Genomic DNA, 16,227 nt, shown 5'->3' on the forward strand with positions numbered 1-16,227 from the left:
TGTTCTATATGTAGGCATAGCAAAATTGCCTCAAATGTGAGTTTGGGAGAATTATGTTGACTTGAGTTAAAAAGAAAGTTGGCTGTACTTTTGTTTCCACTGTCTTAAAGAGATCTGAATTTATTATCAAAATGCTACACCAGTTATTTTTCATGTTCTTGCCATTTTACTCAGATAAATGTTTTAAAATACTATTTTCTTCTATTTTATTCTAGAACTGAACAATGCCACAAAAACATTCTTCACTAAAGAATATTTGAAAATAAAACAAAGCTTTCAGAAATCCAGCTCGGCAAAATGGCCCCTACCGAGCTGCAGAAAAGCATTCCATCTTTTTGGAGGTAAGGAAACTAATCCCTCGCCCCCTGAAAAAAAAAAAAAAGTCTGGTAACTGTATTCCGGTTCTCTTTTTAAAGCTATTTTCTTCTTTAGAAATGTTAGTGGAAACATTTCTGCATTGTTCAATTTTAAGTAAGGATTTTGCTGAAAGCTACAGGTATACATATAAAGCAAATGGAGATTATGCAATAATTTGAGAGCAGAATTTGAGAGAAACTCATAATTACATTTACTTTGCTTTGCTGTCAATAATGTGTAGATAATGAAATCTATCTCAAAAATAGCAGATTTGTCAAAAGCTACATTTGACAAAGCACTGACATTCTTTATGAGACCTGAATAATTTATTATCATAAGCTAAGTTTACTTAGTGTTAATATTTTACAGTTGTCCCACAAGATTAGGACAAGGAGAAAGTGGCAGAGCTTTTGTGTAGAGAGTGTCTCAGAGGTGTACAGTGGACTAGGAATGCCAATTTCTGTGTTCAGGCCTAACTAGCTGTTTGACCTCAAGGATGTCATAGATCCCTATTCTTTTGCTTCTGTTTTCTGATCTTTAAAATGGGAATAATTGTGATTAATAGAGTGGCTGTAAGGATCAAATGAGCTAATGTGAAGGCACATTCTAAATTATTACTATTCACACTGTATAGACATAAGGAATTATCAAAATAAGGGTAAGATATTATGTCTTTAACCTTTGAAAATTTGTTACTATATAATGATGATCATACAATATGGACAAAATATAATTTCATCTTTTATAAAACCAGGTCTGTCAGAGCATGAACTACTGTGCCATTTTAGATTTGCCCTTTATGATAGTACAGGGTCTGGTTGGAAAGGTTCAGGTCTGGAGAGCTATGATCTTCAGGGAACAGGAAGGACTTCTGTGTATGAAAACCAGTAAGATCAGTACAGCCGTGACACAGACCAAAGGAGAAAAAAACAGAGCCCACATAGGTGAGGCAAAAAATAAATGAATTTACTGAGGTTTGAAGAAAGTAGTGTAAGGTCAAGTATAACTTTATATGGCGGTTTGAATGAAGAAAGTAGTTTAAGAACATTATATAAGCACATACTATTTTACAAAGTGGTTAGCAACTGTTGAAACTCATTATCCACAGAGCTGGTATAAAAACATTTAAAATGTATCACATTTAACCCAAAATAATATGAAATATAAGAAAAATCAGTCTTAAAGGATTTCATACCTTAGAAGAGAAAATTTATAATATGAATTTTGTGCTTTATAAGAGTCGTTTGTATCCTACCTTCTACCATACATTCAAATTTTAAAAAGAATTAAGCACCTTTCTGATAACCCCATAATTTCCTTCATCTTTTTGTATTCTGGGGTACTGAAGCTATAATTTAAACAGTTGCTTCTGTATGATTTCATCTTATTTGTCCATTGGAGTTCCACAGAGCTTAACTTTTTATAAGTTTTTATGGAGGATGTTCAAAATAGCTTTATTTTACAACCTAACTTAAGAAATGTATTACTGTCAGGAGCTCAGCTGAGCAACAGCTGAGCTTCAGGCTCAGCCAAAACTGAAAGAGTTAAGCCTGTAATCACTTAGTGCAGCGGTATAAATAAGAGTCCCGAGGAGGTGCCCACTCCCCCCACCCCCACCACGCCTGTTCCATCTTCCCCCGTGGAACGGCACACTGGTCCAGGGTCAGGGGATCTGCACAGAGAGGGTTATCTCACTGCTGAGGTTGTTCTGAATGAAGGGAGCCAGCAGTGTCATGGGTCTTGAGGTGACCTTGACTGCAACTGCTTCACCAGGTTTGGTGTGGGGAGGGCACCTTTCTCCTGTGGGGCCTGCCAGGTAAAGCCTCTCTAACTGCCTGTGGTCAGGCCTGAAAAAACACACATAAGATCTTAATCACAAACCGGACTCCTCAATCACCAGTACTACTAAAGCACCTTCTATATTTCTGTTTGCATTCTGCTTCCCTGAATTCTGTATTTATCATTTCTTATACAAGTATACATCTGTATACTGAATCAACATTATTTAATTTTGGTTGTTTCTGAACATTTGCTAAGATGACAATGTATATATTCTTACATATTTGCTTTGTCATTCAACATTGTTTCTTGGATTCATCCATATCAGTAAGCGTAGCCACATTCATTTATGTTTGCTGCTCTGCTGTAGTCCGTTATGTGATATGGAACAATTTATCCATTCTCCTGTTGAACAGTTGAGTTGTCTAGCTTTTTGTAATTATGTACAATGCTGCTACTAACATTATTTTCATGTCTCCTGGGGCAGAACAGTTCCTATAGAATAAATTCCAGGAGAAAACTGCTGGATCATAAGAAAAGTACATCTTTAGCTTATTATGTAAACCAAACCATTTTCTTAAATGACTGTACTGATTTATCACCAGCTTTGTCTACCACATTTGGTATTTTCAGCCTTTTAGATTTTGCCAGTCTCATGGGTATAAAATGATATCTCATTGGGGTTTTAATTTCAATTTCTCTGATTACTAATGGGGATTGACCATAGCTTTTTATATGTGGAGTTGCCATTGAGTTCCTTCAACGGTGGTATTCCTTTATGAATTTTGTCCATTTTCTATTGATTATATTATTCTTGCTGATTTTTGAGAGTTTTAAAATACTTTTTGGGTAACTCTTTCTGTTAATTTTATGAATGGCATCTGTCTTCTTCTAATTGTGGTCTTTGCACTTTATGATATCTTTTAATGAATTACAGTTCTTCACCATCTTTCTGGTGTGTATTATTTGACTTTAAGAAATATTTCTTTACCCCAACCTCCCTTCCTCCTCCCCACCCCCCGGATCATAGGAATATTTCCCTGTGTATTTTTCAAATAGATTTAAAGGTCTTCGGAATTGATTGGTGGTGGTGGCATTTTCTGGGTTTGGAGGAAGGGAGGTTGTGTTATAAGTAGAGATCCAACTGCTTTGGGGTGGTTTTTTTTTCCTGTTAAATTTTTTCTAACCATCATTTATTGAAAATCATCATTTCCCCACTGATCCACAGTGCTAACATGTCACATTTTAAATTGTGTGTGGGTCTGTTTCTGAGATCTTTGTACATTTTGTCTTAATTACTAAAGCTTTATAATAAGCCTTGACATTACCCTTAAAACTTACTTTGCTGTAAGAGAGCCTTAGCTTTTTTTCTTCTTGAATTTTAGAATCATCTTGTCAAGTTCTATGAAAAAACTACATTGAATTGATGGAGTGAGGTTCTAATCTATGAGTCAATTTGGGGAGAATTGATACCTTACAGTAATAGCTTTCCCTAACCACTAACTGGTTTTCTCTTCTTTTATTTAGATCTTCTAAAACTTTGTCTTATGATAAAATTTTATAATTTTCTTTACAAATGTGTTATACATCTTTTGGTTAGATTTATTCCTATGCATTTGCTATATTGTTTTCCTCTTTTTTTTCATTTTCTGAACCTTGAATGCAAAGAGTTGTGGAGTTGTACTTTTTTTTTAATTAAAGTTTATTGGGATGAAAATTGTTAGTAAAGTTACAGAGGTTTCAGGTATACAATTCTGCAATACATCATCTATGTATCACATTGTGTATGTTTCTTTCAATCTGAAGTGATTCTCTTACAGGCAGCATATGTAAGGGTTTTGTTTTCTTATCAATTCAGCCCTCCTGTGTCTTTTGATAGGAGCATTTATTCCATTTACATTGATTGTAATTGTTGATAGATATGTTGCCATTTTATTATTCATAATTTTGATTTTTTTCCCCCCACATCTTAAAGAAGTCCCTCTAACATTCCTTGTAGTACTGGTTTGGCAGTGACACACTCCTTTAGCTTTTTCTTGTCTGGGAAGCTTTTTATCTAAATGATAGCCTTGCTGAGTAATCTTGGTTGTAGATCCTTGCTTTTCATCACTTTGAATATTTCCTGCCAATCCCTTCTGACCCGCAAAGCTTCTGTTGAGAAATTAGCTGACAATTTTATGGGAGCTCCCTTATAAGTTAATAGTTGCCTTTCTCTTGAGGCTTTTAAGATTCTCTCTTTGTCTTTAACCTTTGCTATTTTAATTATAATCTGTCTTGGTATGGGCCTGTTTGGGTTCATCTTGTTTGGGACTCTCTGCGTTTCCTTGGCTTGTTTGTCTATTTCCTTCACCAGGTTAGGACAGTTTTCAGTCATTATTTCTTCAAATAGGTTCTCAATCCCTTGCTTTTACTCTTCTCCTTTTGGTACCCCTATGATGCAAATGTTGTTACACTTGATGTTGTCCCAGAGGTGTCTTATACTATCCTCTTTTTTTTGTATTCTTTTTTCTTTTTTGTTGTTCTGATTGGTGTTTTCTGCTACCTTGTCTTCCAAATCACTGATTCAATCCTCTGTGTCATCTAGTCTGCTGGTGATTCCTTCTACTACATTCTTCGTTTCAGTTATTATACTCTTCACTTCTGACTGGTTCTTTATGGTTTCTATGTCCTTTTTCACACTTTCTTTCTCTTTGTTGAAGTCTTACTAAGTTACTTGAGCATCCTTATAACCATTGTTTTGAACTCTGTCTCTGGTAGGTTGCTTGCCTCCATTTCATTTAGTTGATATTCTGGAATTTTCTCTTGTCCTTTCATTTGGGAAGTATTTCTTTGTTTCCTCATTTTGGCTGCCTCTCTGTGTTTGTTTCTATGTATGAGGTGTATGAGGTAAGATCTATGTCTCCCAGTCTTGGCCAGGTGGCCTTATGTAGTAGGTGCGCTGTGAGGCCCTGGCACAGTCCCCATGGTCACGTGCTCTGGGTACTCCAGGAGTGTCCCTGGTATGGGTTGTGTGTGCTTTCCTGTTATAGTTGAGCTTTGATTGGTATTGGCACATTGGTGGGATTGACGCCATTGGCTGTGGGTTTTGGCCATGTCTGCAGCTTATAGGTTGCCGTGCAGGAGGTTACTCCACTGAGTGGGATTCTCCCCAGTGGTCTCTGGTGCCTATTAAGACCACCCTTTGTGTATGCCATCTGTGGGACTAATTGAGCGGTACTCTGCTGTGGTCTGAAGCCAATCTCCAGGTATGTTGGTCCTGTGGCCTCTTGGGAGGGACTCCAGTGCAGGCCTAGGTCACCCATTGCCTGTGACCAGCCAGGGACTATTTAGTAGGAGCTAGAAAGCAATCTGCAGTTGTTTGCTGCCTGTGCTAAACCTGGAGGTACATGGCAAAGGTCACACTGCAAATCAAAGACAGCTGCTACCAAACCCACGCCTGGGGTAGCTCCACAAAATGCCAGGATACCCTGAAGCTTGCTGCCACCTGCAAGTTCCCTTAAAGTTCAGCTGCTGATAAAGCCTCATGTGGTATGCAAGTTGGGTGAGGCAGGATCTCAGGGAGTCACTAGAGTGAAAAGAGTTGTGATCACCAGGTTAGTGTAGATTTTGGTTTGGTGTCAATGCCGAGCCTGGAGCTACTCAGGAAAAGTCTAAGAGCACACCGAGGCCAATAGTTGCCTGCCTGAGGTCCATGGACTCAGATAATTTTCCAAGAAACAGTGAAATGCAGGAGGGGCTGGCTGCTCGCTGAGAAAGTGTCTCTGGCATTGGGGAAGTTGGGAGGGGCAGGATCCAGTGAGTCAGCAGGGTGGAGCTCCAGAGCTCACCAGACCAGTCAGATTCAGCTTTGGCTGTAAGCTTGGCGGGCAGGCTCAACACATTAAAGATGGCAGCCACCTGTCCAGCTGCATGGGAGAAGAACCCCACACAGGGAAAATGGCCTCGAGGCCAGCCCTAGCCTCGAAGCCACATACCTCAGTTAGCTCTCCATATGCCTGTGATACCCCCCAAGTCACTGTCCCTTGTGCTGGAGCACAAGGTGAGTGCCTGTGAGTGAGTCTGTGTGCAGACCATTTAAGAGGATATCTGGGTTTCCCACAGCCTCCCATTCCACCCGGAGTGTTTTTCACAGCCAGATGTTGTGGAAAGCTCCTCTTCCCAGCACCCGTACTCTGGGCTGGGGAGTCTGGAATAGGGCTGGGGTCCTTTGCTCCTCTGGGGAGGAACCTAACCTTCCCTGTTTTCAACCACCACATGGAGATTGGGACCAGCCCAGTTCACATCTTTGCCCCTCGTACTAGCCTTGATGTGGCTTCTTTTTTAGATTCTTAGTTATAAAACTTCTGTTCCGCCAGACTTCAGATGGTCTCCAGGTTGATTGTTCTATAATTTAGTTGTATTTTTAATGTGTTCACAGAACGAAGCAGGCACAGTGTTTACTCCGCCATCTTGGATCTCCTGTTTTGAAGTTTTGTTTAAGAAGTTCTTCCCCATTCTCAGGTCACAAAGTTTTCCTCTTAGATTTCTTTTTTTAGTTAACTTTATAGTTTTACCTTGCTCACTTAAATCTTTATCTAGGATCCAACTCTTACGTTGTGTTTCAGAGTGTTCATGTCTGTCTGCCTTCAAATAATAGACCATTTTTCTGAATACTTATTATATAATGATGCTGGGTTTTAAAAATTATTCTCTAGTTGAATAGGAATGTAATTGTGGGATACTAACCTCATATTTAGCAGCTTTACTAAATGATCTTAAATCTAATAGGATTTGGAGGGCTTTCAACAAAGACAATCATATCTGTCTTATCTGTAAATAGACTTCTTTCAATCTAATACGTATGTTTTTTCTTCTTTTAACTTGCTTTCTGAGCTAGGACTTTTGTTTAATTTTTAGTAGAAAAAAATGATAGCATCTCTGATTTTAAAAGGAATGCTTTTACAAAACTATGATTTCTTCTATGTAATTTATTTTTTTAGGTCTTATATTTAGGTCTTTGATCCATTTTGAGTTAATTTTGGTACACAGTGACAGATAGCAGTCTAGTTTCATCCTTTTGCACGTGGCATTCCAATTTTCCCAGCACCATTTATTGAAGAGGCTTTCTTTTCTCCATTGTATATTTTTAGCTCCTTTGTCAAAAATATCTGCGCATACATGTGGGTTTATTTCTTGGTTCTCAATTCTATTCCATTGGTTTCTCTGTGTGTTTTTCTTCCAAAACCATTAGTTTTGATTATTATTATTTTGTAGTATAAATTGAAGTCAGGGAGTGTGATACCTCCACTTTGTTCTTTTGTTCTCAGGATTGCTTTGGCTATCCAGGGTATTTTGCGATTCCATACAAATCTGATGATTTTTTTTGTTCCATTTAAAAAAAAAATCCTATTGGGACTTTGATGGAGATTACATTAAATCTGTATATTGCTTTGGGTAGTACAGCCATTTTAACTATATTTATTCTTCCGGTCCATGAACACAGACTATCTTTCCATTTCTTTGTGTCTTCAATTTCTTTCAATAAGGTCTTATCATTTTCAGTGTACAAGTCCTTTGCATACTTCGTTAAGTTTATTCCTAGGTATTTTATTCTTTTTGTTGCAATCGCAAAAGAAAATGTTTTCTTTCATTTCTTTTTCTGAAATGTCGTTAGTATATAGGAATGTAGTGGATTTTGTACATTGATTTTTTTTTTAATCCTGCAACTTTACTGTATTCATTTATTATTTCTAATAGTTTTCTTGGTGGAGTCTTTAGCATTTTCTATATAAAGAATCATATCATCAGCAAAAAGTGACAATTTGACTTCTTCATTCCCAATTTGGATGCATTTTATTTATTTCTTTTTCCTGATTGCTCTGGCTAGGACTTCCAATACTATGTTGAATAAGTTTGGTGACAGGGGGCATCCCTGTCTTGTTCCTGATTTTAGAGGAAAAGATTTTAGATTTTCACTATTAAGTACATGTATGATATTAGCCCAGGGTATGTTGTATATAACATTTATTTTGTTGAGGTACTTTCCTTATAAACCCATTTTATTAAGTTTTTAATCATAAATGGATGTTGTATCTGGTCAATTGCTTTGTCTGCATTTATTGATATATTTTTATCTTTTATTTTGTTTATGCAATGAATCATACTTGTATTGATTGATTTATGTATGTTGAACCATCCTTGCACCCCTTGAATGAACCCCACTTGATCATGATGTATAATCTTTTTAATATATTGTAGTATTCAATTTGCTAGGTTTTTTTTGTTTGTTTGTTTAGGATTTTTGCATCTGTAGTTTCCTTTTTATAGTAGGGGATCTAAATACACCATTGGCAGCAAAGAATAGATCATCCAAACAGAAAATCTATGTTTATTAGTAACATTGCCTCTATGCTTTCTTTCAGTTTCTATAATTTATCTTTTCGCTAGGAATTTATTTTTTTCTGTTTTAAAATTTGATAAAAGATGTCTATATATCTTTTAACCTACCCTATAGCTATAGTTATATTATTTATGTTTTGTGTTTTTTCTTGATCTTGCTAGGTATTTGGGATTTTATATATTTTTTTAAATAACTAGTTTTTGAAATTGATTCTGTTGTATTTTATCTTTATCTTCTATTTCATTAATTTCTTCTCTGTATTAAACTTTTACTGATACTTTCTTTAGATTTATTCTGTCCATTTTATACCATATTAAGGTGGCTTTCTAGGTTATTTTTATCTTTTTACTTTAAAAAATTTTTAAGGCCATACATTTCAGTAATCTTACATATTACATGTAGATATCTTTCATAAGAAATAATCCACATTTAATTAGCTGATTGAATCATCTTGATTAAAATAATAAAAGGGTACTAAATTAAGATATTTGAAAATTGAGGCCTGTGATTCCCATAGTTATATCATACTATTCAACAAACATACCATGCCATCCATGTCATGTTTCCTTAAGAAAAATTTCTTTTCAGCTTAGTTTTGTGAAGTTGGTGAAAGGAAGTTATGTGGGAAGGGGGATCTTATAGGAAAGAATTCCAACAGGTGCCTTTGGCTCCACAAAATTAGTGTTTTTTCAACAAAAACAAAACATTTTAACATAGTTTTAGATTTTCTAACCAATGAAGCTCGTATATACCCTTCTTGAATTCATTAAACCATTAGGTTTGCTTGCACTTACCTAGACTAGACCCATTCCTTTTCACTCTACAACATAGTGTCTTATAGGTATTGGTAAGCAGATATGTTTTTTTTCCTAAAAATACATACTTTATGTAGTTACACATGAAATGGGTAATGTCAAAAGGAAAGGAAATATTCCAGATAAATGTGAGCTAGCATTTTTCATCTCTTATCAGGTACTAGTTGAACTGATGACTCTGTCAATCTTAGTTCTTCTTCCAGAAGTATCTGCTATTTTCAGGTACTGCATCCTCAGGTATCAGTATCATGCCATGTTAGTTTGTTCCCTAAAAAAATATGTATTACATAAGTATATAAATATAAATATAAATATATCTGTATATAAATATAAATATATCTAATATTAAAATATTAAATACATATAAAGCAAACTAGCTAACAGGTTTTAGTAAGATCTTTTTGCCAAGAGGAAAAAAATAAAAGGTCCACACTGTTGGATTTTTTTTGTAACTACTACTCAAGTCAAAGTAATTTTAAAAAGGTCATCATTTAAAATCCCATACCCTAATTTTTCTCACTGAACAAAACATGCAGCTGAAATGCAGGTGTCTGAGATATATTTATAGCAAATCCATCCATTGCTTGTAAAAGTCTGGGGAGTTGTTTGATCATTAGTTTGCTGAAGGTGTCAGATTGATTTTGCAAGTTTAAACATGCTAAGTATAAATGAAGGAATATCCACATGGAAAAGAATAGAAAACAAAATAGGACATGCTCAAACAGCAGGAGTTTGAATATAACCCAGAAATCTGACTTTCCTGAAAGTTGGAGGTCAGAGAGATTTTAAAATATGCTGTAGACTTAGTAATGCATTTTAGCAGAAAGTGTATTAACCTTTACATTTCTTCTGAAATTAGAACCATTTTGTTCACAAGATAATTTTCTGAAAGGGCCTATGAATTCCAAAGTGTCTTGTCTTTTCAATTTATTTTCCAGTGGCAGAATCGTTTCTGTTTTTGCTATAAGGTATACTTATGAATTTAAAATTTATTTCAAAAGCTAACCCAGTAATAAGTCCTACGTTATTATAAACTACTTTAAAAATAAGAGTTACATTCAGTGCCACTAAAATGTAAAATCACAGGTTCTAAAGAGTTAGAGCTATGTGGGTACTGAGACTTATGGGGAGATCACTTTGTAAATTATATAAATGTCTAACCACTGTACTGTACACCTGAAACTAATATAATATTGAATATCAACTGTTATTGAAAAAAATAATTAGAAAAAGTTAGAAAGAATATACAATAAAACCTTGGATTGCGAGTAACTTGGTTTGTGAATGTTCTGCAAGATGAGCAAACATTTCTAACACATTTTAATGTGGTAAATGAGTGATGTCTTGCAATACGGGTGGTTTGTTTCTGGAACAAATTATGCTCAAAAACCAAGGTATTACTGCATATTATTTTTTTGGCCAGAACCATGGAGGGTACAGAAGAAAAGTTTCCCTGACCAGGGAATTCAGTGCATAATCTTGCCTGATTTGAGTCCACAAGCAATGAGCTATACAAACCCTGGATCCTGCTCTGTCAGGGCAGGGAAACTAATTCATAGCCCCATCTACTATTACATCTTAACCCATCTTAACCATCTAGTGAATCTGACTAGAGAATCCAAGCAATCACTGAGCCTATCTTACTGCCTCACTTGGGTAGTAAACAAAGCCAGCATTCCTATCCAACTTCTCAGCCAGTGGTATATCACCCTCCATCTCCAACCTTAAAGCTGGAACAGTTGCCTCAACCCAAAACCATAATAGGAGGCCCACCCACCCAAGGACATTACCAGTAGACACGCTTAGAAACCCAAACTGAGCTGACTGGTGAAGGTCTGTCTCTGCCTAAGGAAACCTGTAAAGACTGGAAGAAGAGCCCAATTACTCAAATGTGCAGATACTAATGTAAGGAATCAAGGGTAATGATAAATCAGGTAAATATGACACCATCAAAGGAAGCTACAAGCGATCCAATAACTGATCCTACAGAAATGGAGATCTACCTCAGACAGATAATTCAGAATAATCCTCTTAAGGAAGTTTAGTGAACTACAAGAACACACAGAAAATTAAACAAAACTAGGGAGAAAAAATGCATGAATAAAACAAGAAGTTTTACAAAGAAATAGAAACCATCAAAATAAAAACCAAATAGAAATACTAGAATTGAAAAATGTAATAATTGAACTGAAGAACTTAATAGACAGTTTCCAAAGCAGACTCGACCATGCAGAAAGAAGAATCAGTGACCTCAAGGATAGGACATTTGAAAATATCCTGAGAAGCAAAAATAATAGTAATAATAATAATGATGATGATAATGAAAAGTAGTCTCCAAGACCTATGAGACAAAATGAAAAGAGACAATATTTGCATTAGAGGAACTGCAGGAGAAGAAAAGGACAAAGGGGCAGAAAGTATATTTAAACCAATAATGACTAAAATTTTTCTAAACCTGAAGAGAAAAATGGCCATCTAGATCCATGAAACTCAAAAGACACCAAATAGGGTGATCACAAATAGGGCTACACTTAGGTACATTTTAATTAAATTGTCAAAAGTCAAAGAAAAAGGAAGAATTTTAAAAGCAGCCAGAGTAAAGAAAGAAGTTACATAAAAGTGAACACCCTTAAGACAGTGCATTTCTCAACAGAAACTTCGGACCAGGACAGAATGGGATGACATATTCAAAATATTGAAAGAAAAGACTGTCCACCAGGAATTCCATAACTGGAGAAGATACAATATTTATGTGTCCAACATCAGAGCACCTAAATGTATAAAGTAAAATCTAACAGCTAACAAAAGCAATAAATGGCAATACAACAATATTTGGGGACATTAATGCCCCACTCTCAACAATCGATAGATCATTCAGACAGAGAATTAATAAGGACAATGCAGATTTGAACATTATAAATCAAATGGTCCTGACATATACAGAACGTTCTAACACAGTAGAATACATATTCTTCTCAAGCACACATGGAACAATTTCTAGGATAGACTATTGGGTTGTTGGAAAAGTCATGACGTATTCTATGTTTTTCATTGCAAAAATGCATCATGACTTTTCCAACAACCCAATATGTATATAATAGGGCACAAAGCAAATCAGAAAATTTAAGAATGAAATTATACCAAAAATCTGTGACCACAATGGCATGAAATTAGATATCAATAATTAGGAAAACTCACAAAAATACATTGAAATTAAACAACACTTTCCTGAACCAATGGAACAAAAAATTTAAAGGGGAAATAAAAACATTTCAGAAAAATTAAATGGAAACACAAGATGCCAGAACATATGGGATGCAACAAAGGTATTTCTAAGATGGAAGTTCATAGCAATAAACGCCTACATTAAGAAGCAAGAAAGACACCCAGATAAATAACTGAATTCTATTATGGTAAGGAGCTAGAAAAAGTAGAGCAAACTGAATCCAAAGTTAATAGAAGGAAGGGAAAAATAAAAGTAGAGCAGAAACAAATGAAATAGAGAACAGGAAAATAATTAACCAAACTAAGAGTTGGTCTCTAAAAGTATACACAAAATTTACAAACTTTTAGCTAAACTAACCAAGAAAAACAGTGAAAGGACCCAAATCAACAAAATTACAAATAAATTAGGAGACATTACAACTGATACCACAGAAATACAAAGGATCATGAGGTTACTATGAACAACTATATGCTATCAAACTGGACACCTAAAGGAAACAGAAACATTTTTGAAATGAACAACCTTCCATAACAAAATCAGCAAAAGAGAAAATCTGAATAGAGTAGTTACTGGTAAAGAGATTGAATCAGTCATCAAAAATCTCCCAATAAAAAAAAGCCTAAAACCAGATGGCTTCACTGGTAAATTGTCACCAAACATTCAAAGAAAAATTACCACCCCAAAAAAACTGAAGAGGAAGGAATACTCCCAATTTAATGAGGCCAGAATTTTCCTGATATTAAGGCCAGATAAGGACACTACTAGAAAACTACCAGCCAATATCCCTGATGACTATAGATGCAAAAATTCTCAACAAAATACTAACAAACCAAATTTAGCAGCACATTAAAAGGATCATTCACCATGATCGAGTTGGATTTATCCCTGCAATACATGATGGTTGAACATATGCAAATCATTTAATGTGATAAATCACATTAATAGAATGAAAGAAAAGAATCATATGATCATCTCAACAGATTAAAAAAAAGCACTTGTCAATAGTTAACATTTGTTTGTGATAAAAACTCTTAACAAAGCAGAAATACAGGGAACATCTCATTATAATAAAAGCCATATATGACACATTGTCTGCTAACATTATATGAGGTGTGACAATGAAGTTCACGAATTCATCCTAGAAAAAGTGCTATATACCTTATTGCTGAATATCACTTCAAAGTACTCCCCTTGGAGAGCTATACACTGATGCCAGCATCTAGTCCACCCTTCAAAGCAATTTTGGAACTTTTTCTGGAATAGTCATCAGAGCTGTCATATTACCTTTGATGTCCTGAATGTCATCAAAATGTCTTCCTTTCAATATTTCCTTTATCTTCAGGTAAAGAAAGAAGTCATTGGGGGCCAGATCAGGTGAGTAGGGGAGGGAGGGTGTTCCAATACAATTATTTGTTTTGTGGCTAAAAACTCCCTCCTAGACAGTGCCATGTGAGCTGGTGCAAGAGCCATGAATTGTTGGTGAAAAGTTCAGGTCATCTAACTTTTTCACACAGTGTTTTCAGCACTTCCAAACAGTAAACTTGTTTAACTGTTTGTCCAGTTGGTACAAATTCATAATGAATAATCCCTCTGATATCAAAAAAGGTTAGCAACAAGTTTGCAAACTTAATTGTCCGACCTCATATTCAGTGTTGAAAGTTGAAGGCTTTTCCTCAAAGATCAGGAACAAGACAATGGTGCCCACCTGCCACTTCTATTCAGCAAAGCATTGGAAGACCTAACCAGAGCAATTAGGTATGAAAAGAAATAAAAGTCATCAGAATTGGAGAGGAAGAAGTAAAATTGTCTCTATATGCAGATGCCATGGTTTTCTATATAGAAAATACTAAAGGCTCAACCAAAAAGAGTTTGAACTAATCTATTCATTAATGTGCAGGATACAAAATTAACATGCAAAAATCAGTAGTGTTTCTATATATTAATGATGAATTTTCTGAAAAATAAATCGATCTCATTTATAATAGCATCAAGAACAATAAAATACTTAGGAATAAATTTAACCTAAGGAGGTGAAAAGTCTCTACTATGAAAACTACAAGACCTTGATGAAATAAATCAAAGAAGGCACAAATAAATGGAAAGGTACCCTGTGTTCATGAATTGGAAGAATTAATATGGTTAAAATGTCAATACTCCCAAAAGCCTTGATTCAGTTTTGATTGAGTCATGATCAAATAGAAAGTCTGAGCAGACAGATGACTAATAAGGAGATTGCATCTGTAATCAAAAACTGCTTACAAGGGCCGGCCGAGTGGCTCAGTTGGTTAAGAGCTCGCTCAAGAGTTTGAGCTCTGAGCAACAGTGGTTCGAGTCCAGCCCGAGCTGAGCAGNCTCAGTTGGTTAAGAGCTCGCTCAAGAGTTTGAGCTCTGAGCAACAGTGGTTCGAGTCCAGCCCGAGCTGAGCAGCCGCTGAGCTGCCATCAGGTAGCAGGATGGCTCAGCTAAAAAAAAAAAAAAAAGAAAAAAAAGAAAAACTGCTTACAAACAGAAGTCCAAGGACCAGATGGCTTCACTGGTATATTCTACCAACATTCAAAGAACTGATACTAACCCTTTTCAAATTCTTCCATAAAATAGAAGGGAATTCACTTTATGAGGCCAACAATACCCTGATACCAAAATTAGACATGGATGCCACAAGATTATTACATGCCAGTATCCCTCATGAACATAGATGCAGAAATCCTCAATGAAATATTAGGAAACCAAATTCAACAGTGCATTAAAAGGATCATACACCAATCAAGTGAGATTTATTCCAGGGACACAAGTGTGGTTCAACATGTGCAACAGTTAGTGCAATGCCCCACATTAACAAAATGAAAGATAAATATCATATGATCATTTCAATAGATGCAGAAATAAAGTTGTGGGATAAAAAAAAATCAATACACAAAAATCTGTTGCATTTCTATACACTAATAATGATTTATCAAAAAGAAAACTACCCAATTACAATTACATCAAAAAGAATACAATATCTAGGAATAAATTTAACCAAAGAGAAGAAAGTATGATGAAAACTACATGTCATTAATGGAAAAAATTGAAGCACACACAAAAGGAAAAATGTTCCATGCTTATGGATTAGAAGAACTAATGTTAAAATATCCGTACTACCCAAAGCAATCTACAAATTCAGTGCAATTACACTCAAAATTCTAATGGCATTTTTTCACAGAGATACAACAATTCTGAAATTCGTATGGAACTGTACAATACCCTTAATAGCATGAGCAATCTTGAAAAAAAAAGAACAAAGCTGGGGGGGTATCATGATCCCTAATTTCAAACTATATTACAAAACTATAATACTTAAAACAGTATGGCATTGGCATTAAATCAGACACATAGATCAATGGAACAGAATAGAGAACCCAGAAATAAACTCATGCATATATGGTCAATCAGTTTGTGACAAAACAACCAAGAATATACAATGGGGGAAGGACATTCTCTTCAATAAATGGTGTTGGGAAAATAGGACAGCCACATGCAAAAGAATAAAACTAGACCACAAGCTTATATTATACACAAAAATTAACTCAAAATGGATTAAAGACTTCAATGTAAGACCTGAAACCCTAAAACAATGGAAGAAAACATAGGTGGTATGCACCTTGATATCAATCTTGGTGTTGATTTTTTTT

General features: G+C 35.3%; 1 protein-coding gene across 4 annotated transcripts in view; it reads left to right on the top strand.

The window, feature by feature from the left end:
- The window catches only part of RNF180 (ring finger protein 180), a 139,838-nt gene that overhangs the window by 108,469 nt on the left and 15,142 nt on the right, over positions 1-16,227 (top strand). For all 4 annotated transcript variants that reach the window (XM_019652433.1, XM_019652435.1, XM_019652434.1 and 1 more), the window contains exon 7: positions 216-341. In XM_019652433.1, the coding sequence (XP_019507978.1) occupies positions 216-341 (126 nt within the window). The remainder of the gene's footprint in view (positions 1-215; positions 342-16,227) is intronic.

Source organism: Hipposideros armiger, unplaced genomic scaffold (assembly GCF_001890085.2).
Source record: "Hipposideros armiger isolate ML-2016 unplaced genomic scaffold, ASM189008v1 scaffold_179, whole genome shotgun sequence".
Lineage (NCBI taxonomy): Eukaryota > Metazoa > Chordata > Mammalia > Chiroptera > Hipposideridae > Hipposideros > Hipposideros armiger.